Below are 25,709 nucleotides of genomic sequence, written 5' to 3' on the forward strand. Positions count from 1 at the left end.
TTCATATCCCTTCATTCCTTTAATATCCAAAATCTCCATCTTGAATAGACTCACCCACAGAGTATACACACAGCTTTCTCCTCTTGACGATTACTACCTTCAGGTAAAGAAATTTCTCCTCATTTCGGTTCTGACAGTTGATCCCTTATTTTCAGACTATAATCCCTAGTTCTAGATATCTGAGCAATAGCACCCTGCATTTTCTTGTAAGAATTCTGTATCCTTCATGTTGCTAAAATGAGTTCACCTCTCGTTTTTCAGTCTGATTACACATAGGACAATCACCCATCCCAGGAATTTAAGTAGGTCAAAACAATCTGACAATCAGAAGCTGTTGAATTCATAAAAGAAGGACTGTCTTGACAATCCCAGCTCAGGCTGCAGTCTATTGAAGAACTGAATTACAAGACACAAACACAAGGAAATCTGCAGATGCTGGAATTTCAAGCAACACACATAAAAGTTGCTGGTGAACGCAGCAGGCCAGGCATCATCTATAGGAAGAGGTACAGTCAACGTTTGGGGCTGAGACCCTTCGTCAGGACTAACTGAAAGAAGAACTAGTAATAGATTTGAAAGTGGGAGGGGGAGGGGAGATCCAAAATGATAGGAGAAGACAGGAGGGGGAGGGATGGAGCCAAGAGCTGGACAGTTGATTGGCAAAAGGGATATGAGAGGATCATGGGATGTGAGGCCAGGGGAGAAAGACAAGGGGAGGGGGGAAGCCCAGAGGATGGGCAATAACGGATGGGGTCCAAGGGGGAGGTGGGGCATTAATGGAAGTTAGAGAAGTCAGTGTTCATGCCATCAGGTTGGAGGCTACCCAGACGGAATATAAGGTGTTATTCCTCCAACCTGAGTGTGGCTTCATCTTTACAGTAGAGGAAGCTGTGGATAGACATAACAGAATGGGAATGGGACGTGGAATTAAAATGTGTGGCCACTGGAAGACAGAGCGCAGGTGTTCAGCGAAACGGTCTCCCAGTCTGCGTCAGGTCTCGCCAGTATATAGAAGGCCGCAATGGGAGCACCGGACACAGTATATCACTCCAGCCGACTCACAGGTGAAGTGTCACCTCACCTGGAAGGACTGTCTGAGGCCCTGAATGGTAGTGAGGGAGGAAGTGTAAGGGCATGTGTAGCACTTGTTCCGCTTACAAGGATAAGTGCCAGGAGGGAGATCGGTGGGGAGGGATGGCGGGGGGAAACGAATGGACAAGGGAGTCACGTAGGGAGTGATCCCTGCAGAAAGCAGAGGGGGGGGGAGGGAACAATGTGCTTAGTGGTGGGATCCCATTGAAGGTGGCGGAAGTTACGGAGAATTATATGTTGGACCCAGAGGCTGGTGGGGTAGTAGGTGAGGACCAGGGGAACCCTATTCCTAGTGGGGTGGCAGGAGGATGGGATGAGAGCAGATGTGCGTGAAATGGGAGAGATGCGTTTCAGAGCAGAGTTGATGGTGGAGGAAGGGTAGCTCCTTTCTTTAAAAAAGGACATCTCCTTCGTCCTAGAATGAAAAGCCTCATCCTGAGAGCAGATGCGGCGGAGATGGAGGAATTGCGAGAAGGGGGTGGCATTTTTGCAAGAGACAGGGTGAGAAGTAGGAATAGTCCAGATGGCTGTGAGAGTCCGTAGGCTTATAGTAGACATCAGTAGATAAGTTGTCTCCAGAGATACAGACAGAAAGATCTAGAAAGGGGAGGGAGGTGTCGGAAATGGACCAGGTAAACTTGAGGGCAGGGTGAAAGTTGGAGGCAATGTCAATGAAGTCAATGAGCTTAGCATGCGTGCAGGAAGCAGCGCCAATGCAGTCGTCAATGTAGCGAAGGAATAGTGGGGTACAGATACCAGTATAGGTTTGGAACATGGATGGTTCCACAAAGCCAACAAAAAGGCAGGCATAGCTAGGACCCATACAGGTGCCCATGGCTACACCTTTAGTTTGGAGGAAGTGGGAGGAGCCAAAGGAGAAATTATTATGAGTAAGGACTAATTCTGCTAGACGGAGCAGAGTGGTGGTAGAGGGGAACTGATTAGGTCTAGAATCCAAAAAGAAGCGGAGAGCTTTGAGACCTTCCTGGTGAGGGATGGAAGTATATAGGGACTGGACATCCATGGTGAAAATAAAGCACTGGTGGCCAGGGAACTTAAAATCATTGAAAAATTTCAAAGCATGAGAAGTGTCACGAACATAGTTGGGAAGGGATTGAACAAGGGGGGATAAAACAGTGTCGAGATATGCAGAATTGAGCTCAGAAATTACAAGAGGATAATTTACTGGAAAAGGCAATCAAGTACTAGGAAAACAAAACTATTGGTTTTGATCCCAGGTACAAGTAAGAACATAAGCAACACAAGCAGAAGTAGGCCAATCTTCCACTTGAGTCTGTTCTGCCATTTGATAAGATCATAGCTAATCCAGTCTTGGCCTCCATTTTCACACTTTCTCCCCAGTATTGATCCTTCACCACTAACTCCACCCTCCTGGCCAAATACAGTCTGAACTGAGACTGATTTTTAAAATTTTTTACCCTGAGATAAACATCCAACATTACCCTAACCCTCTGCAGCATCATCTGAAAGCTCCCCTTCCTCAGACATTTGCTGCTGAGAACTTTAGCCAGCCCTTAAGTATTTTTTGGTTGATTGTAAAAGTGCACACCTGGACTCCCTCCTTTTTCTACTCTTCATAAACCTGAGAACATACGAAACTCTAGTATCCTATTAGCCTAAATTATATGATGCTCTGCTCCCCGTCACTCTTTTGCTCACTGATATGCACTTGTTAGGCCTTGTTACTTTCTTGAATCATAGAATTGTTACACCATTGTCGAATCAGTTCATTCCCTAACTTCTGTTTTATGATCCAATTTATATGAGAATTTATGCACAGCCTTAGAACATTCAATGAAAGTTTCTAATATTCTGTACTCCATACACTATAATTACTATATTTGTGGTATTGCAATACTTGATTGCAAAATTGATTCTGTACATCATTATTAAGTTAGATATTATAGTGTTTCATACAGTATAAATTCAGTAAGTTTGTATGGAATTACTGTAAACAGTAGAATATTGTATGGTTGGCACAACCAAGCAGATGCATATGAAAACTGAAAGCACCGTTATGAAATTTTGGGTCATGGAATGGATTTATATGAATATAAATCCCTTTAAGCAGATGAAGGTACTTCACCATAGCCATAAGAGAGGGAGCAGGTGAAAACGCCAAGCCACGCTAAAAAGCCAAGGCATGAAACTTCCTTTACCCAGCATCTCATTAGCAAATGTACAGTTGCTGGACAATGAGATTTGAGGACCTAAGGGCAAGACTGCTGTATTGGAGGGAAATGAGGAATTGCTGCGTTCTCTGCTTTACGGAGACCTGGCTCACTCTGGACAAGCCGAATACATTGGTAAGACCCAAAGGCTTCTTGATACACAGGATAGACCCGACTGCTGATTCACAGAAGGCAAAAGGTAGGCAGTCTGTGTTTCATGATAAACTCTTTCTGGTGCTCCCATACAGAGGTCTTGTTGCGCTCTACTCCCCCGACCTGAAACATCTAATGATTAAATGCCAACCAAGAGAGTTACCAAGAGAGTTCTCCTCCGTGATCCTGACCACAGTTTACACACCGCCAAAGGCAAATGTAAAACAGCCACTTGAAGTATTGAGTGCTGCGATCAGCAAACAAGAAACATCCTACCAATGCTTTTCAAATTGTTGGAGACTTCAATCAGGCTCACTTGAAGAAATCTCTGCCCGCTTATTATCAACATATTACCTGCAGTACCAGGGGTCCCATCACACTCCAACACTGCTATACTACAATTAGGAATGTCTATTGTTCAATGCCTAGACGGTATTTCGGGAAATCTGATCACTTGACTATCCTCCTCCTACCTGCATACAAACAGTGGATAAACAGCAAGGCTCTAGAGGTAAGGATAACAAAGAGGTGGTCACAGGTGACAAAGGAACAACTACAGAATTGCCTTGAAATCAGTAGACTGGGCTGTGTTCAAGTACTCATGAGAGGATCCGAACGAATAGGCCACAGTTGTCATGGACTTTATAAGAACAGTTGTAGATGAGTGCATCCCCACAAAATCATTCAGTTTTCCCCAACCAGAAGCTTTAGATGAACCACAAGATCTGTTACCTGCTGAAGGCCAGATCAGTGGACCAAGTAAAATACACGAGGTCCAAGTATGACCTCTGGAAGGCCATCCCATGTGCAAAATAGCAATTCTGGACCAAACTTGAATCACTGAATGATGCTTGAGAGCTGTGGCAGGGTTTGACTGTTATCATCTCCTACAAAGTGAAACCAAGTGACATGGGCCACAACAAGGTTTCACTCCCAGATGTGCTCAATGTCTTTTATGCTGACTTCAACCACCAAAATATGGAGGCAGCTTCATGATCTCCCATAGCCCCCTGATGACCCTGTGATTTCAGTCTCTGAGGCCGACATTAGGGCATCCCTCAGGAGGGTGAACCCATGGAAAGCAACTGGCCCAGACGGGGCCGAGTACTGAAATCCTGTGCTGATCAGTGGCTGGAGTGTTCAATGATATCGTTAGCCTCTTACTTCAGCAGTCTGAGATACCCACCTGCTTCAAGCAAAGCAGACTTCAATGATACCGGTGCCTAAGAAGAACATGGTGACCTGCCTCAATGACTATCATCCAGTTGCATTTACATCCACTGTGATGAAGTGCTTTGAGAGGCTGGTGATGAGATATATCAACTCCTGCCTGAGAAGTGATTGGCATCTTGTCCAATTTGGCTACTGTCTCAACTGAACAACAGCAGACACCATTTCACTGGCTCCTCACTCAGTCCTGAAACATCAGCAAAGTTGCATACATCAGGATGTTCTTTGTTGACTGCAGCTTGGCATTCAATACTATCATCCCCTCAAAGCTAATCAATGTTTCAGATCCTTAGCCACAATAGCTCCTTATGCAACTGGATCCTCAATTTTCTCACTTACAGACCCCACTCAGTTCAGATTGGCAACAACATCTCCTCCAGAATTTCTATCAGCACAGGTGCACCACAAGGTTTAGCCCCGTTTGATACTTATGACTGTGGGGCTAAGCACAGCTCCAATGCTATGTCATTTACTGAATAAAAGGCGGCGATGAATCAGCATATAGGAGGGAGATTGAAAATCTGGCTGAGTGGTGCCGCAACAACAGCCTCTCATTCAATGTCCGCAAGACTAAGTAACTGATTATTGACTTCAGGAGGAGGAAACCAGAGGTCCATGAGCCAGTCCTCACTGGGGATTCAGAGGTAGACAGGGTCAGCAACTTTAAGTTCCTCAGTGTTAACATTTCAGAGGATCTGTCCTGGGTCCAGCATATGAGTGTCATTATGAAGAAAGCACAGCAGCATCTTTTCTTTCTTCTAAATTGGTGAAGATTCAGCATATCATCTAAAACTTTGGCCAACTTCTATAGATGTGTGGTGGAGAGCATATTAACTGGCTGCATCATGGCCCAGTATGGAAACACCAATGTTCTTGAATGTAAAATGCTACAGAAAGTAGGGGATATGGCCCAGTCCCATCACAGGTAAAACTCGCCCCACCATTGAGCACATCTACATGGAGCACTGTCGCAGGAAAGCTGCATCTATCATCAAGGACCCCCATCATCCAGGCTATGCTCTCTTCTCACTGCTGCTATCAGGAAGAAGTTGCAGGAGCCTCAGGACTCACACCAAGATCAGTTATTCTCCTTCAACCATCAGGCTGTTGAACAGGAGGGGATAACTTTACTTAACTTCACTCACCCCATCACTGAACTGTTCCCACAACCTATGGACTCACTTTCAAGGACTCTTCAGCTCATGTTCTTGATTTTCATTGCTTATTTATTTATGATTGTTATTATTACTATTATTTTTTTTCCTTTTTGTATTTGCACAGCTTGTTGTCTTTTGCGTATTGGTTGTTTGGTCATCTTGCCGGGTGCAGTCTTTCATTGATTTTATTACGTTTCTTGTATTTCCTGTGAGTGCCTGTAAGAAAATGAATTTCAGGGTTGTATGTGGTTACATATATGTACCTTGATAACAATCTACTTTGGGGAAGCAGGGTGGCATACTGGTTAGCACAACACCTTACAGTACAGATCCAGGATCAATTCCCACCGCAGTCTGTAAGGAGTTTGTATGTTCTCCCTGTGACTGTGTGGGTTTCCTCTGGGTGCTCTGGTTTCCTCCCACAATCCAAAGATATACCAGTTGGTAGATTATTTGGTCATTAAAATTGTTTTGTGAATAGGTTAGGGTTAAATCGGGGATTTCTGGCAGTGCGGCTTGAAGGGCCAGAAGGGCCTATTCTGCATTGCATCTCAATAAATAAATAAATAAATAATCACCTTGACCTGTGAACTTATATGTTCGGAGTTCCATATAGAATTGTACAGTTTATTAGCACTTTATAGCATGCAGCATAGGTAGAATATAAGTGGGTTAAAAGACTATGTACATGAATTTTACATGTAGAGAATTAGAATCCTTTTAAGTGTTAATGTTTAGTACAGTAATATTGTACAGTTCAATAATCTGGATTACAGGCACATTGGAGTTTGGCAGTGAGAATTCACTAAATTAATTAGGATAATTTTAAGTAAATTCTAAATGGCACAGTTCATTATGATTCATATTATAAAGTAGGATACTTGGTCTTTTTGGTATCAGTGCAACATTCAAAACTTGAAGCCCCCAGCTCTAATTCCAGTGTAAATCTCCTTTTGTGTCTTTTCTAACCAGAAAAAGATCCATTTACACCCACTGTCAGTTTCCCATTGACCAGCCAATCTTCTATTCACTCCAACCTGTTACCTCCTAGACCGTGAGATTTTACTTATCAGACATCTATGTACATACAGCACATCTACCAGTTCCCCTTTATCTACAGTACATTAATTCTTCAAAGGACTTGAACACATTCATTAAATCTGATATCCTTTTCACAAAACCATGTTGACTTTACTTGATTAGCTTTTTTCAGAGTTCTGACTTAGTTTCAGTAATGATCTAACATTTTCTTATGATGAATGTTAAGCCAACTGTTCTATAGTTTCCTACTTTCAGTCTCCCTCAGTGTTAGAATGCAACTTGGATTGTAATTACTTTGCTGGAAAAACAGTCATCTATTTACTATAGTGTTTATTTTATGCATCACATTACATTATATGCATAATGTGGAGTAAATAAAATCTTTTTTGAAAAAGGATTTATGAAAAAGGACTGAGTTTCTGCAGATCTTGTTACCAAAGGTTTGTGTATGAACTGTATGCATTAAATAGCTTGGAGTAGTTTTTATAACCAAACAAAAGCACATGTCACACTGATTACTAAAAGTGCTTGAGCCCTGGCACTGATAGATTAAATAAGACTTTGATACATCATGGAATTGTTTACAAGGTGATTTTCATGCCTTGACACAAACCCTTATAAAGAGATTGTATTTCAAAAGGCTACATGTGTATATAGTGGAAAGAAAGAAAGCTCATTTAAATTGATATCCATTCACAGAATCAAAAGACCATCTAATAATCTTCAGTGTCATCTAATTGATCCTGAGCAGTGCCTTACAGAAACTAGACTTAGTGGCTTTGAAGATGCTGATGAAGTTAAACAAATAGAAGCAAAATAACGTGCTGCATTTAAATGTTGTCCATATCTAATTAACAGTAGCATTCCCATATGTTTATTTTATATTGCCAGCTTTGTATTTTCTTTAATAATGTTGTTACTGAAATCAATTGAGTTATATCATGCATATATCAGATCACGAGTTTATAGCTCTTTATTAATCTTTAACTGTTTGTTACCGTGGCTACCTTATAGCTGACTTTACAAACTAACGCACTCCCTACCAAAAGCAGTGAGTTAGTATGAACATTCGAGATCCTTAGGGATCTACGTATCTTTTGGTTAAGGCACTGAATTGCTTGATCAATTATGTTGAACTTGTTTCTGGACAACTGCTGAGGCTGACACAGTAGCATTGCATTTTATAATGCCAGTGGTGCAGGTTCAATCCTGCCGCTGACTATAAGGAGTTTGTACGTTCTCCTCATCACCGTGTGGGTTTCCTCCAGGTTCTCTGGTTCCCCCCACATTCTAAACACGTAGGGGTTAGGGTTAGTAAGTTGTGGGCACACTATGTTAGCACCAGAGGCATGGCAGCACTTGCAGGCTGCCCCCAGCACAACCTCAGACTGTGTTGGTCATTGACATAAAACCTATTTCAGTTTGTTTTGATATACATGTGATAAATAGAGCTAATCTATTCTTTAGCTATTAACTAATAGCCAGAGCACACTGAATGCATGGCAATGCATGCAATATGAATTCTAAGCAACCAAATGACTAATAAGTTGTAGGAAGTGAGACAGCAATATGGCTTAGATAAATATTTCCATTCCTACCTCTATTCCCTTCTGATTTAGTTAACTTCTTTCTGTGAAGCTGAGTGAAAGTAACCCTGTGGTAATGAATTGGAGTGAATGTGTTACGTTATATAAAGTCTTTTTCTCCTTATGTTATAAATCAAGTAACAAGCAACAAACCTTTCCCCTTCAGATTATGGTTCTTCAAAAAGTCTTCATCTGGACTTTATCATATGTCATTCTTCAAAATTCTCCGACCAATTCAATTATATTGACCTCAGGATCCACTTAGACTAGTTCACCACAGGGACTTCCTGAGCAGTGAAAGGTCAGTGTACTAAGGAATGAAGCACCCAGACCACTTGTCAGCAGTGCAATGGACAAATAATTAATCTTTAAGAAATTGTAACTTTATTAGAGTTATAAAATCTGAAATATTAACATATTCCTCCACTCTCCATTGATGCTGTTTAACCTGTTTTCCATGTATTTTCTGTCTGATTTTCTGATTTCTTCCATGAACAATAGAGTGTTTATGATTTACATCATGTCCAATAATACAAATAAAGTTCAGAGTTTATGCTAAAGTGGTTGTTGTTTCATTGAGATGACTGGCTCTATGAGAACTGAATAAAGCAGCAGAAAAAGCTTTCTGCACTTTCACAGGATTCTTCAGTCACATTGTCGCAGCTTTAAGGGGATTTGGCATCATCTCCGCATCAGCTAAATGTGCCGAAATACAGAGAACGGAAAACAAAACAGAGACACAGAAATTCTTGGCTAACTTTGTTTTAGGTAGTAAGAGCTACTGAGTGCTTCATCTGCTGCCTTTATGAATAAGTGAAGTAACCAAAGGCTCAGTGTCAGTGATACAAAATACTAGAGATTCTGTTTGCCCTCTGATGGCATGTGATGAATTACAAAAAGTCTGAATGCAACTGAAAGGAAGGGAATGACTTTTGCATTTTGCCCTATGAACTGTTTCATTGTTTTTGTGCCTCTATTAAAAAAACCCAGCAAAATATACCTTGTACGTCTCATCTAGTTATTATTAGGAACAAATCTATAAGTGCATTAGTAACACATGCTGACAACATTAATAGGAAAGTGAGGTTAAAACCCTCCTATATGACATCTTTACACTGCTGCTAATCAACCAGTTCTCTTTTTCTTCCTCCTTCCCTTCAGTACCATTAATAGACTTGTGACATCTGTGACATATTAAGTTAATGTGGACTAATAGGAAACTGCTCCTAACATAATGTGTTAATTTTTATATGGTAAACATTTCATTTAAGAAAGAAGGAAAAAACCACGATTAATACTGAGAAGCATTCAGAAAATAACTTGAAATTATATGGCATTTTTAAATGTTCCCAAAGCATTTATTGCTGATGGGGTAATTCTGAATAGTAGTTGCTAATGCAAGACAGAAAACGAAACAGCTGATCTGGCTAGACCAAGCTCCCACAAATGTGATAATAATCAGATATTTCACTTTCATGATTATTTTTTAAAGGATACATGTTAGTTTGTACAATGGTGATAACTCCCTGATCTTCAAAAACTTGTCACGGGCTAGGTCATATCCTCTCGACCGAGCAAATCGGTCATAGTTTAGCATCACATCTAAAATAAACCACCTCAGATGTATTTCAGATTTGGTTTGTGTGTGCAAATATGCTACCTTCTACATTTTCCTTCCACCTTTAGGGATGGTGAAACACTTAAACTACTTAACTTTTAAAAGTTAATAAACAAGCATCAGTATTTAATATTTGTTTAAAGAACAATTGTCCTGGCACCACTCTACATCTACTGATGAAAATGAGTGGAAATAGCACAGCTACAATGCTCAGTAGGTAGCAATCATTTTAAATTGATTGCAGAGGGTATCTTGTGGTAAATATTCAAGTGTAGTCTGTGTCTGACTTTATTATATATTTATTCCTTTAAAAGAGATGAAGCAAACATTTTGCACTCATTAACACCAGTTTCTCAGGATTCATGACCCTAACTAATCTATTGGTTAGATCATTTTCCATAGAGTTGCCTAACACAGAAGTTGTATCTGATATCTGACTTTTAAACTGGTTATTGGGTTTTTTTTGTAAATGATTACGTAGTTCAAAGCCCTGCTCTGCAGAGACACCAAAAGCAGATCTAATTCACATCAATAGTCTCTGCTGGCATGAGCCATAGCTGCTCATGTGAATTGGAAAAAAGAAGCAACAAGCTACAGTTGCAAATCTGCCTGTTCATGGTACTCTGCAACTCATCAACATACAGCCAGCAACGTTTAATCATTAGACTGTGTCCAACAGTGAGGGCATTCTATCATATTCATTCATTCTTTCTTTGGGGTACTCCCATTTTCGTGGATGTTTGCGAAGAAAAATAATCTCAGGATGTATATTGTATACATTTCTCTGACATTAAATCTACCTTTGAAACCTATTGAGATTTGGTGTACACAAAATGACAGGGAATTGCTTGTACCCCAACTTCCATTAGACATTCCTCAATTTTATGTTGCCATTGTTCAAACTTCAAAATTAAAGTACCAAGGAAATAATGGATACTCAACAAGGCATTGACTACAAGACTGACATCACAAATTTGAAGAGGAAGCCAATTTATAATCCTTACCCATCTCTCACTATTAATAAAATTGTTATGGAGTCTTTCAGTTGTTGTAGCAGTCCAACATTTTTGATCATTTTAGTATATTCTTTGTTTCATTGAGTGTTATTCAATTAAAACTACAAAAGATTTACTCAAACAACTAGTAAAATATACAGGAAATATTCACTGAATTAGAATTGGTTGACCCAAATCACCCACCATAATCACTTCTCTGGGCCACATGCACAGCACGTCCTTTACTGGCTCTCTACAATCTTGAGATGGTGATAAGTTTGGAATAGTGACTACGCTTTGGGCAATGTTGTGTGGAGATTGTACCTAGTCTGAGATAGACTTTGACAGAAGGGTTATGCCTTCTCTCGAACTTACCATTAAATTTAACAGTTTTTACATATCTGATGCTGAAACATTTAAAAACTATTAAATTTGAAGTAAATTTTATTTTGAAGTATTTTCAGAAGTTAACGCATTACAACAATTAATTAAAAATATAAAACAACATAAAAATAATTCAAAACATAATTTGCACTTTGGCTCATCATTCGAAAGCCTAGAAATCCTATTGAAATCATTGAGATCCTCTGCTAAGTGTGATCTGGTCCAGGATCTGAATGGTGATTCCCTAGTACAATCCGAACAAGACTGGGCTTTACTGTTGGGCTCCACAGGCTGTCCAATAACAGAGCTCAGTGGAAGACTTAGCCCCTGGAATTTAACAATAAATCTCATAATTCAACTCGGATGCACAAATTCAAGACTTCTTCTGTTTAAGTGGCTAAATGCCAGCAGTTCCTTTTGGAACTGTTGGCCACAGCCAATCAAAACCCATTGTCTTAACACCACTTTTAGTGTGACAGCCTGAAAGATTGTTTTTTTCCAGTCAAACTTCATTGCTTCACCTCAGTGCTTCTGTTACAAGTTAGTCCCTCAAAGTAAGATCAATCATTAGAAATACCTTTGTTGTTACTTTCACTCATGCTAAGAAACTACACATCACAGTAGAAAAATTCACAGTCCAGAAACAGGCCCTTCAGCCCATCAAGACTGCACCAATAACCAAGCATGGGAAAACAGCAATCTGTACTAATATGGCAAAGGTTCAAATTAGGACATTGTTGTTGGTACAACAGAGTATAGCTATGAAGTCCTGATGAAGGGTCTTGGTCTGAAACGTCCACTCCTTTCTCCTCGTCATAGATGCTGCCTGACCTGTTGAGTTCCTCCAGCTTTTTGTGTGTGTTAGAGTATAGTGCCAAGTGAAAGATCCACAAGGTTAAGAACTTTGCTCTGGGTTTTCAGGATAGTTATTTTTCTACATTTCAAAGGCTTTCTATTTCTTCACTACAATTGATAAAATAAGTTCATAATCAGTTGCAAAGATAGCAAACAGCTCCCAGTGATTCAGGCAAGTGTTGCATGTGCGTGTGCACTTGGAATATTATTTACAACCAACATTATGGGATTGGGGTTTGAAATAACTATTTCTTTATTGATTCATTATGATATTATTTAAATGTAATTGTGTGAAAGCTGCTGAGGTCCAAGAGATTAATATATGATAATTTATCTTCAATGTCTTGTTAATTATGACTGTTGGATCATAATCATTTTAGAAGCTGGAGGTCTAAGGGCCAGTCTCCTTTGGGGATCAGAGGCGGAGAGGGTCAGTAACTTCAAATTCCTGAACACTTATTACCCTGCAACCATCAGGCTCTTGAACCAGCATGGATACCTTCACTCACCTCAACAATGAACTGAACCAGTGTGGATAACTTCACCTCCTAACCCTAACCTCAGCATTGAACTGACTTCACAACTTATAAACTCACTTTCAAGGACTCTACAACTCATGTTCTCAGTTTTATTTATTTATTTTCTTGGTTTGTCTTCTTTCGCACATTGGTTGCTTGACAATCTTTGTTTATGTATAGTTTTTCATAAAATTTATAGAATGTCTTTATTTTTCTATAAATGCCAACAAGAAAATGAATCTTGAGGTAGTATATGGTGACATATATGCACTTTGATAACAGATTTACTGTGACTTTGATTGAGAGTCATAGAGTAAAGAGCACTGAAACAAGTCCTTCACTCAATCCATCCATGCATTTGGCCCAGATTGCTCTGAAGCATTTCTATCCATGTACCTTCCCCTAGCAGTTCATTCAATGCCACCACCCTCATGTGAAAATGCTGCACTTCAGATCCCTTTAAATCTTTCCCTTATCTTAAACCTATGCTCTCAAATTTTAGAATTCCCTATCTTGAGAAAAAGTCTGTGACCATCACCTTATCCATGACCCTCATGATTTTATATACCTCTACACTATCACCTGTCAGCCTCCTCTACTCCGGGGAAATGGCATGCATCCTATCCTTACAACTCAGGTTCTCCACTTCCACTAACAGCCTTGCGAATCTTTTCTGCACCCTTTGCAGCTTAATTTCATCCTTCCTATAGCCAGTCAACTGTCCATTTCTCTGGATAAATGTGGCTGCAAAAATACTGAGGAATAAAGAGTCAACCTTTGGGGCCGAGACCCTTCCTCAAGACTGGAAAGGAAGAGAGAAGAAGTCAGAATAGGGAGGTGGGGGAGAGGAAGGAACACAAGCTGGAAGGTGATAGGCTTCTTCCCCCTTCCCTTCCAGTCCTGATGAAGGTTCTCAGCCTAAAACACCCACACTTTATTTTTCTCCATCGATGCCGCCCTACCTAGTGAGTTCTTCCAGTATTTAGTATGCGTTACTCTGGATTTAGCATGTGCAGAATCTCTTGTGTTTACCAGGAAGCATGACACTGCCCCATACAAACCACCCTGCTTGGTTACCACCCCTCCATCGTCTTAAACAAATGTCATTCCTTCTACCACTAGCTGCTATACACAGTCTCTGCATGAAGCAACACCAGCTGGCAAATCTTCTTCAACATCACCTATGGCCTGTTTCTGTGCTGTAATTGTTACAACCTTCATTTCACAGAACGTGTAGAACGACAAGCTAGCTGCTACACCATCCAGACTAGTTTTTAAGGCGCTGGTTGAGCCACAGTCCTGGAGCTGTTATCATTGCGATACATTCAACGCCCTCGCTGGAATGATTCAAGAAAGATGCTCATCGCCAGCCAGGGATGGGCAACAGGTGCTGGCTTTGACAAATACGCACACATTGCAGGGAAGAATAAAAGGACAATTGTGCTTTTCTTTTGAACATGATAATTACCTATCCTATCTTTAAACAAATTTCACGTATGAAAACAGCGTTGTGTAATCCGGTGCGGAGCCTGTGTACATTCAGCAGGTGCCTCATATTTTGTAACCGGAAATTGCAATTTTACTTCAAGTAGTTGTTGCGTAAATTATTAACAGTGTTGCCAGTCATCTGTCTGCATCTCCGCTTTTGTAAATTACCGAACTCCGCAGTTGTAAATTTATTGATTAACTCTGCTTACACAAAATCGGTCTGATAGTCAATACTTTACGACTTTGAGACGGAAGCCGACAATATCACATCCATCAGAGTCGTAACGCATTCCTCTCCTCCAACGGAAACAATACCCCTTTGTTTTAGAAGGCGTGTGCTGCAATTACAGGAGCTGCCGGAGCAATACTCGAGTTGCCAGTTAATATTGTCAGCATAATTTTCAAATCTACTTTCGGCATTATCCAAGTTCCAAACGGCAGTATTTTGAGACAATTAATAACAACAACGAGAAGTGCAATACAAATTGTTTACAACTATTCGGACTTTAACTGGGTATAGAGTAAAGAATTAGAAAGGGCACGTGTTAAAACAAAATGACCCCGAGGGCAACAATGCAAAACCTGCTCAGTCTAAGGTAACAGCAGTAAGTTACTGAAGACAGGGACAACACTGGCCCTCACTCGTTCAGATAACAGAAGTTTACATCGCCATTGAGGGTTATAATGATTTTAGTCTGTCTTACTCACCCACTCTTAGTTCCTGTCCGAAGACGGTTTTCTCTCCGAGAGCTGAGCAGTTCCAGCGGCCGTACCTGAACTGATATTGGCACTCGTTGATTCCCATCTGCGCCCCTTCCCCGATCACGATGATGGCATCCGGGCGGCTCTGACAGATCGCCCGCTGCCGGGGCGCCAATCCTGGGATCTTGTTGCAAATGATATTCGCTCCCAAGGCGACAACTGAGGACAACGCTCTAAAATAGAACAGCGACAGAGAACAATAAAATCAAATCACAACATGAAAGCAAATCGTCAAATCTGTAAGGTGACTTTATGAATTGGTGAGCTCTCTGTGCAAAACCACATCTGCAAGTATTTCCAAACCAATAACTTGGTTGAATTGGCACCCGTCCACTTTCTGCCCAGAACAGAAGTTACTACATTGCACTGGGCGGAAAGCCGCCACAAGGTCTGCAGTCATGTAATCCTTTCCCTGTTTAACACGGAACTACAAAATGAAGGGGTTAAACCAGAGAGCACGTCCTACTACGTAGAGATTTCCATTCTCTCCCCTCTCGCGAAACTCCTGTCTTTTGCGATCCCCCTGCGAGAAAAATAAACAACCACAGATTTTCTGAAGCACCCGGCTGAATAATGTATAATTAGCCGAGGGAGGGAGGGAGAGAATGTGTACATGTGGATTAATTTTAAACGGATGAAATTCAGAAGGGGAAGGACGGGAGAGAATTAATATAACACAGAGCCAAAGTAACACGCACTTTGCCCTACCTAGATCAGAAAGCAGGGCTGAGCGAAACTCTCCCCAGATGACGAGCGCAATGTGCTTTTCTCTTTTCCTCCCTATTCTGGCATAAAGTAAATGCCAATTTGATAGATATATTTAAACATTTAAGGGGGAGGAGAGAAATTACCAGCTCACTAACTGGCGGTGTGAGTGGTATGACTGTAGCAAGAATCAGCCGTTGCAACAAGTAAAGTGCAGAGTAAGGCAAAGGTATGATCAGACGTCTGATGAAGACCCGAAAAGAGAGGAAAAAATGCAAAGCATTCTTTCTTGCAAGTGTTAGAATTTACAGGCGAAACGACAAAGTGGCAAAGCTACCGCGTAAACTGACTTTAAGATTTTCGAGGATTTATTTTAAATGTTTGTTCTGACTTACAGGTAACTTCCGCTGGTGAGGATAAGAAACATCTGCGGGTAATAAACTGACAGGAGCACACTGCGGGATAAAAAGATGATCATGGTCGCTCTCTGCTTCAGTTCCTGCTCGTGCTGTTGATTTTATTATAATGAAAATGCTAGATTCTATATGTGAGCTTCTTCTTTGTGAAATTCCCCGGCAATCAGTCTTGTCCAGTGTCTTGCCGCTAGATTGGCGTTTTTGCCTCTCTTTCATGACGGAGCAGTGGTTTGCAGTTGTTGGGAGTTGCTGTTCAAATGGTTGAGTGTTTTGTGAGAGTTCATCAGCTCTCTGGAGACCGCCTGTTGCAATTGGGCAGACAGGCTAATCCCAGCCGCTGTAATCCGCCCACTCCCTTTCAAATCACAATGGGGCAAAAATGACAATGAAAATCGCCCTGATCTGCTTATAGACAGCCAGATAAATCCTACAATCATCTTACTCACTTTCTAAAGGGAAAAAGTGGCAACTAGGCTCTACAACTCAGTGCAACAAAAATCGAATTGATCACACTTAAGGTGTCGGGTGGGGGGAGGGGGGATTTACCCCGGGTTCTGAGAAGCAGAATATCTGTAGCATTGTCTGTTACTCTAAGTGAAAAAAAAGATTATTATTGTCTGAATAGATGCATCATTTTAAATATGTCTCAGAAGTAACACTTTGCCTTAAGGCTGACGATGTTCTTTGTTGTTTAGGATCTTACATGTTGTGACACACAATGTGAGAGAGTGAGAAATAATGCAGGACCTTACCAATGCAATAGTCATGAATTGACACGGATTTACTGCCAATCATTGGGGTGTAGGTGACAGATCACAGGTATTAAACAGAGTTGGAGGAAGCCAATGGTCCGACACAATATCATAGCATTTTAAAATGTCGAGTGGATTAGTAATGAAGACCCTCCTTGGACGTCAGTCGTAAATTCTGACCGGAGGGAGAGTCTTTGAAATATAATTACCTTCTGGACCTTTGATCTGAAAAGAATTTGTTTGAACCATTTTGCCTGTTGCAGGTTGTAGGTAAAAGAGTGGAAAGATGTCCGTGATGTTCTATAGGCAGAGAGCACCATGGAATTATACACGTGAAGTTCTTGGTCAAGCACCGCATCGCAGATTATTCAGAAAGGCGTTCTTCGTGCTGGTTCCCAAGAAATAGGGTGTCGAGAACGCATGGGTGGTGGTGGTGGTGGTGGTGGTTGAGGAGATGTTTAGTTCGGAAACAGAATTCCCTGTTCGAAAGAAACATCAAACGCACTCTCTTGATGAAGAACGACCGATTTGGGATGGAGAAGGGAAATTATAAACGGCATGGATTTTTAGAATACTTTTAATCTCCTAATTTGAAAGCAGATATTTGCTTGATGAGGAAAGGATGAGTCATATGAACGGTGGACACAAGAGCATGAGAAGTAGTGGCAGAAACAGGCTATGGAGCCCCGAGCGTCAGCTACGCCATTTCATGGGCACCCGGCTAATCTGATTTTGGCTTCAATTTTACTGCCTGTTCCCCGAAATGTCCCACGGCCCATACAAACCAAACATTGGAATACCCGGCCTGAAACATATTTCATGTCTTTGGACTCATAGCCCACGTCGGACAAGTTGCACAGAATGCCAGAGAGTTGTGAACCACTGACATAGCTCTACTCTGAGCCTAATTAAAAAGTTTAATTTTCCGAAAAAATTAATTTCGAACTTAAATTTCCGAGGATGTTGTAAACTCATGTATTAAGAGGTCATTCCACACCAGCAGTTGTCCCAGATCTGTTTCATGGGCAAGGTAGACTTTACATTCGTGAGAAAATGAAATATTGCCTTGTGGTGTCCGCCCAGCAGCCATGCTGAAGTGGCAATACTCCCTTGCAAGCAATATCGCTATTAGACCTTCCGGGGTGGCGAACTACACACAAACTGGATTTAACCGGGCAGCCTAGTTTTCTAGGTATCATGTCACTGCACATACTTTAAACATCACTATGATCTAACATAGAAGGGGGTGGAGAAAGACATCTACACACGTGCTCAATCGCACATGTGCAGAGCGCTCTGTAGGCAGCAAAATAAAACTTTAAGCCCTTCACCTGCTCTCAGATTGGCTCTGACGTCTAACTCCCCTAATGGTGCCTGAAGCTGAGGACCTGTACGAGTTAAGTGGATAATTCCTGACAGGGGACCTAACGGGCTGAAATAGATCAAATTGTCTTCTAACACGTGGTATTTTTGAATTGAAACTGTAATTAATGGACAGTGAAGTTGCCAGTGGTAACAGTGCACCTGCGAATTGTGATTAGATTTCCCGAACATAATCTTCGCACCAGTGTTATAACTTGTTCTTGAGCTCCCACGTGCTGCTTGCAGCGAGCCACTGCACAGACCACGTTTGCAAAGGACGCGGCGTGAACGGGCCCATCAGAGACAAACAAAACTGTAACTAACGTGAGATCACGAAACGTGGTGGTCTCATAACATATACAGTATAGCATGAAGGTAGCAGCTTTATAAATCCCAACCACCGCTCTCCCCCCCCCCCCCCCGCATGAACATGCATCCTTTATTCTCTTATCGGGCTTCTGGCTATTGAGACGCTTTGCTTTTTAATCAGCATTTGGGGCGGTATTAACCAGAATGTGTTTACATTCCTCTCCAGGTCTGTTCCACCTTGAGCGTAGAGCGCCGGTAAGCGGCTGTATATTTGTTTTAAATAGAAGTACTTTAAAGACAATATTTTAACAGAAAATATATGTATAATCTCTTCGCACAGACACAAGCAATGTTTATATTTTTACGATCAGTGCTTTCGAATATTACAGGCAAACTATCGTCAGCCGCGTTTATTAAGAAACGCCACGTGCAGTGTTCTTTACAACAATGCATGAAAAAGGCTTGGTGCAAGTTGTGTTATGCAATAACCTTCCGCCACAGGTCCTTCATGAGTTACACTTTGCTGGGATGCGCACGCCACAGCATGTACTCCTGCACTTTGTGTTCCAGTCGGCAACCCCTAGTGAAGAGATGATGAAGCAAGTCTGTCTGGAACAGTGGGTTTATAGATAAGGAGTAGGAGATATAGAGGGGAATGTACGTATGTCAGAATGCTGTTTCTGGATTAACATTCGACATTTAACACAGACCTTGGTGAACAAACTTCAACTTCTCTGTCTAAACACAGCACTGTGCAACTGGGTGTTGGAATTCCTAACCAACAGACCAGTATTCAGGTTGCAGAACCATTCTTCCCTCCCGGTCATCGTCAACACAGGTACCCCCCAGGGCTGTGTGCTGAGCCCATGTAGATGCAAGGCCAAATACCTGAGTAAGGACATTGTCAAGTGTGCCGTTGAGACATGATGATGAGATTCCCTAGAGAGGAGGTGGAAGAGCTTGAAGCCACATGCCATGCAAATGACCTCTTCCTCAATGTCAACAAGGCAAAGGAGACTTCAGGAGTACTACACACTCAAATCCCTCTTTATATCAACGGCATAGCAGTGGAAGCTGTGAGCAGTTTCAAACTCCTGGGAGTGTGCATTACATGCAACCTCTGATGGTCCCAGAACACATCCTCCACAATCAAGAGAGCTCTCCAATTCCTCTACTTTCTGAGGAGGATGAAAAGGTCTGAACTATGCACATCTATACTCATGATATTGTACAGATGTATCGTAGAGATCATCCTAATATGCTGCATCACTGCATGGTACAGGAACTGTACTGTGGCAGACAAAAAGGCTTTACAAAGGTAGTCAAACCCACCCAACACATCACCAGCACTAGCCAACCTGCCATCAAGAACATGTATACAGAAAGGTGCTAGAAAAAGGCCAGCAATATTATGAAAGATCCCACCCACCATGCTCATGGACTGCTTCTCCCACTCCCATCAGAGAGGAGGGTATGTAACATCCATGCCAGGACCACCAGACCCAAAAACAGTTACTTTCCCCAAACAGCAAGGGTGATCAACATCTCCAGCCACTGACCCAACCCTCCACACACCCCACCACTACTGCCTTAAGATTTCCTGTCAGTCACCTTATGTACAGACACTCATGTACCTAGCATCACTTTATGTACATAAGCCATCTTATGTATTTATATTTTACATTATGAAGACATGTAGTCCTCTTTTATTGTCATTTAGTAATGCATGCATTAAGAAATGATACATTGTTTCCTCCGGTGTGATATCACAAAACACTGGACAGACCAAGACTGAAAAAACTGACGAAACCACATAATTATAACATATAGTTACAACAGTGCAACAATTATCATAACTTGATGAAGTCCATGAGCACAGTAAAGTTCAAAGTTTCTCAAATGTCCCACATCTCACGCAGACGGGAGAAGGAAGAAAAACTCTCCCTGCCATGCCGACCACAATCCGACTCTGAGTCATCCAAAAACTTTGAGCTCTGATCAGCTCTCCGACACCGAGTACTGAGCGCCATCTCTGTCCGAACGATTCGACCTCCTTCTCGGTTGCCAAAAGTAGGCAAGGCCGGGGATTTTGAGGCCTACCCTCCGAAAGATTCCCGACCACACAGTAATGACAGCAGCGAACGGGCGTTTCAGAAATTTCTCCAGATGTTCCTCTGTGCTTTTTACTATTGTATTCTTTGGCTTAGTGTGTTTTTAATATGTTGCATCGGATCCAGAGTAACAATGATTTCATTCTCCTTTACACTTGTGTACTGGAAATTACATAAACAATCTTGAATAAATTGGATTTTTTACAACACAAGGTTAATTGGAGTTTGGAATGCACTGAGAGGGTAGTGGAAGCAGAGGTTGTCACAATACCAACACTTGAATAGCCAAGGCATAGAATGCTACTGACCAAGTGCTGGTAAGTGGGATTAGCACACACAGGTACTTGATGATCTACATGGAGCTAGAAGGCCAAAGGACCTGTTTCTGTGCTGTGTGATTTTAGGACTCAACCTGCCTAAAACAAAGTCATGTGCTTTTTCACTGAGTTGATGGCCTTCCAATAATAGTTAGTGGTCATCTCCATGCCTCCATGGGCACTATTCTTACAGCACCAAGTCAATGGGTGCTAAGGAACTGTTGATGATCTGGCAAGGATAGCCACTTCCTGCCGATTCCTCAAAAACATCTGCAGTGGCATAGGCATTTTGTGTACATCAGAAGAATCATACTAGGATGTAACTCAACTCTATCCAAGCTACATTTTGGTCCAGGAGGAACAAAGTCCAAAGTTAGTGATCAATTTCTTTGCTAAATGTTGACTACAAGATTGTGTCCATACGTGTAACCAACAGGTTCAGCTCTGCCCTGGGGCAGAACATCCACGCTAGCCTGTGATGAACAGCACCTTACAGTGGGATTTCGGAAATCCTTTTGGCTATTCACAGATTTGAATACAGAGGAGGCTGCCAGGAAATTCTATGCTTCCGTCATGCCTCTGGACCACAAGAGGGCATTTGAGAGAATATTCCCATACAAATACACGAAGAACTCCCTCACCCTGTCTCATCTTTGAGTCCTTTGCCAAGTCCAAAGTGGCATAATGGATGGATATCCCAGCAAACAGTGGTAGTCAGGTTAACATCACTCTATTCCAGGCTGCCGTCATTATGTTCTCTGTTCATTTTTTAGGTTTTTGCCATTACTGGGAAATTCAGAATTCATCCTCAACTCCAATAGCTCAAGAAGGTGGCAGTGAGCACCTTCTGGGAATGTGGCCATTAGATCACAGATAGACATCTTGCTGGAGAGTATTTCAGGGAGCAATTAAAAGTGAAACAAATCACTACATGGCTGGACTCACACAGAGATTTAACTAGGTAAGGGCAGCAGATTCAAATTTCCCATCCTGAAAACATATTAGTGAACCAATAGCCTTTTACAACAACCAGATAATTGTGGCCACTTTTATTGAATCAAGTTATTTTTTAATTTTAAATTAGTGAGTTCAGGCCTCTGAGCTGCCTGTGTGGTAATTTAAATATTATACCAGTCACTGACCAGTACTCAGTCCACAAGCTCAGAAGCTTTGCTGACCATTTCAATCTAATGCTGGGAACTAGTGTAGACCAATGCAAGAGTGAAGTCATGCTCCTGGACAGCCAGATCAGCCAATGATTTGTAACCATCACTATTGTCTTATGGCCTAAAGGTGCTGGGTATAGAAACTCAGGGGCCACTTCATTAGGTATTTCCTGTACCTAATAAAGTGGCCACTGAGAGATTGTTCATGGTCTTCTGCTGCTGTAGCCCATCCACTTCAAGGTTCAAGATGTTTGTGCATTCAGGAGATGCTCTTCTGTACACCATCATTGTAAAGTATGGTTATTTAAGTTATTGTCACCTTCCTGTCAGCTTGAACCAGTCTGGCCACTCTCCTCTGATCTCTTTCATTAATGAGGTGTTTTCGGCAGGACAACTGCACTCACTAGAGTTCTATTTTGTTTTTCACACCGTTGTTGAGACTGTTGTGCATGAAAATTCCAGGCCATCAGCAGTTTCTGTGATACTCAAACCACCCCATCTGGCACTAACAATCTTTCCACACTCAAAATGACTTAGATCACATTTATTCCTTACTTTGATGTTTGGTCTGAACAACAACTAAACGTCTTGACTATGACTGCATGTTTTTATGCATTGAGTTGCTGCCACATGATTGGCTGATTAGATATTTGCCTTAACAAGGCGTACAGTTGTACCTAAAAAAAAAGTGGCCACTGAGTGTAGTTCAGTGTTCCAAAGGCTGAACCAAAAATTAGTAGTAAGTTAAGTGATTGGAGCTTTCCCTCACCATAACTCTCGAGAACTTGATAAGGTGCAACATATTTGCAGAGTTTCTCTAGATCACAAGTCTGGCTGATTCACCACAATACTATTGCCATAAATTAAAGGAATCACCTTCCATTTGGGCTGAAGATGCACGGGGCATCATGCATGAATCTCCAACTAAATGAAGAGTAATGACTCCATCGCCAACCTTTGTACATGTGGCTGTGCTAAGAGCTGCTTTAAGCCTGATATACCATCTCAGTATCTTCATGTGTGCTACAGGTTTACCCAACCTCCTCTCTTGGAAGGATGTATCTGACTTCATTAACCAAACAGTCACAAACATCCTAGCATGCTGGATCTCTACCTTCTCACTCTTCCAACTCTTCCTTTGGGCAACTGTCAGCTCAGAATGTGCAATGTCTTGAAAGAAGGGAAGAGCATGAACCCAGTTGGTCTTTTATCCAACCAGATTACTGGCACCATTCTGCAGAAGATCTCATTGCTGGTGAACAGGATTAATAATCACAATTCTCAAGAAGAGTAGTACCCATCTCACACAGGCACCCCACTTCATGACTTTATATGATGCTCTTAACCATATATTGGACACATAAATCCTGTTCTAATGATTCATACTTATTGTGAAGCTGTTAAAGCAATTCTTATTTCTTACTAATGAAACAACAAGCTCTGTACATTTATGAATGTGTTTGCAAATTGTTCAATTGTGGTGCATATTGGCATTGTTGAATCCCAGGTGGTTGGTTACCAAATATTATACATTAAACTCGAGTCTTTCATTCAGAAGATTCATTGCGGCGAAAAGGCCAATGGTTCTTGCCGGTATCTATGAACTAAAGGTGAGGGATTCCACTTCAGAAAGTTGTTATCGGGGTTCAGAACCATTTCTATAAACTGTTTGTTGATCTGAAATCATTGTTGGCACAACACGCCGTTCAAATTGCAAATGATGAAAAGTACAACTGAATTATAAACCAATTAATCGTGATTTACTGAATCTCTGATCTTTCAGCAAACGTTTGACAGAACCCTCTAAATATTTTACGAAGAGAAATTGGGGGGGGTGCTTGCGTAAATGCAAATTTTACTATGGAGCAGAGCGCAAAAAGAATAGAAATTTGGCTGTGAATTTGGTAGTTCTTTACGAGTATGAAATAACGAAATCAGTCAGTAATTTACAACTGGTATTTATTTCAGGTAGGAGTTTTTAAACTTTGCAGTCAGCCCATAACACTGATTTGGGTTCCGAGGCTACCGAAAGCCATATTCGCAATTAAGTACCTGAACAATACCAGATGCAAAAATACATTTGTCGGCTATTTTTAGCGCACCCATGAGAACGAATTTCAGATGGAACTACTCCCTCAACCGACCATTAAAGGAATATATAATCAGCGCGCGATTCACAGTTTATTCTTGTTATTAGAAAGCCCTAGAATTGTAAAGTGCAATTTCTGGGCTTGCTTGCTCCGAGTTGGGATATACGCCTGAATCTAACGGATTTCGCAGGATTTGGGCCAGAAGTACGCTGTGGAATCGTATCATCGTATTTTGATTGCTGTACTATTAGCAAGTCGTTTAGGATTTCACACTTCATAATTTTTAAAACTGAAATTATCTTGCAGTTTGTAAAAGAACGACATTTTGATTAGGACAGGCAGTGTCCAAAGAGCATCGCTGACTGATGAGAGACAGCACGCTTTATCTACAACGATTGGAAGCACACCTGGTAGTCGTAATATTTTGTCAATCCAACTACTGTTTTAATCTGCATCATTCAGCTAATCTCACGTCAACTGCAGAATCAATGCTTTTGAGCCACGTTACTTTAAATTAGTAAATTTTAAGTAATGCTTTTTTATTTAAAGAGCAATGACAAGGCATAATCAAACTAACCTGGCTGTTTTAGAAGGACTAGTTCAAGTGGAAACGTAGCTCAACGAACGTTTAAATTAAACTGAAATCTTTTTACAAAGTGTATGTTGGTTATAAACCGCCTGCTAAAACCGGCAGGATGCTGGAGACTTTCTGGCAAATATCACATTATCTGTGTTAAATGCTTCTGATGGTGACACAAAGGCTTCTGTGTGACAATCGGTCGTAAATAAATACGTTTTGATGTTTTGTTTAATTAAAGAACTGCTACGACGTGGGAAATTCGAAAGGAAACAGAAATGCTCAAAGCAGATTTCCAGACACCGTTCTGTGTTTTCAATTTCGTGTAAATCCCTCAAACTTTCTAAGCTATTTTTATATATCAATATTATAAACTATTGCTTTTGAAACTTGGACGCTATTTCTTCACGTTCATGTAGGAATTATCGATTTGATAGGTGCATCAAACTTTTTCTTCTATTAGGGAAAAAGTGTAATTTAATTATACTTCTTAAGTTAGCACATACTATACAATATCTACTCCTTGGATCATTCCAAGGACAGGAACGAAATTGAAGTATTTAAGTATCAGGTAGTGGGAGGGGGGCAAAAACGAACTGCCATTTTAATGCAGATACAGTTTGCTCGTGTAAGAGTGAAGTTCCAATTAATGAGCTGTAAGGAAAGCCTAATGGCTCAGTGAAAGTCATATACTGATACGGATGTACTTAATGCGCTGCTCAGATACAGTATTAATTTCCAATTAGGTGTAACTAGAAAGTCCAAGTCTGGTGACGGATAATCCGGCCGCTTGATGACTCTCAATCGTTTATAAGAAATGATACGTTTATAAA

General features: G+C 41.1%; 1 protein-coding gene across 4 annotated transcripts in view; it reads right to left on the bottom strand.

The window, feature by feature from the left end:
- LOC134351638 (protein Wnt-7b) overlaps positions 1-25,709 on the bottom strand; it is a 104,484-nt gene that overhangs the window by 76,410 nt on the left and 2,365 nt on the right. For 3 of the 4 annotated variants that reach the window (XR_010019212.1, XR_010019211.1, XM_063058062.1), the window contains exons 1-2: positions 16,172-16,435; positions 15,018-15,244 (exon numbers count right to left, since the gene is read on the bottom strand). Coding sequence is in view for 2 of the 4 variants with exons in the window: in XM_063058062.1 (XP_062914132.1) it covers positions 15,018-15,244; positions 16,172-16,254 (310 nt within the window). In the remaining 2 variants the exon portion in view is untranslated. Of the gene's footprint in view, positions 1-15,017; positions 15,245-16,171; positions 16,436-25,709 lie in introns of those variants that run through there. The other variant, XM_063058063.1, reaches the window with a different exon arrangement.

Source organism: Mobula hypostoma, chromosome 9, assembly GCF_963921235.1.
Source record: "Mobula hypostoma chromosome 9, sMobHyp1.1, whole genome shotgun sequence".
Taxonomy (NCBI): domain Eukaryota; kingdom Metazoa; phylum Chordata; class Chondrichthyes; order Myliobatiformes; family Myliobatidae; genus Mobula; species Mobula hypostoma.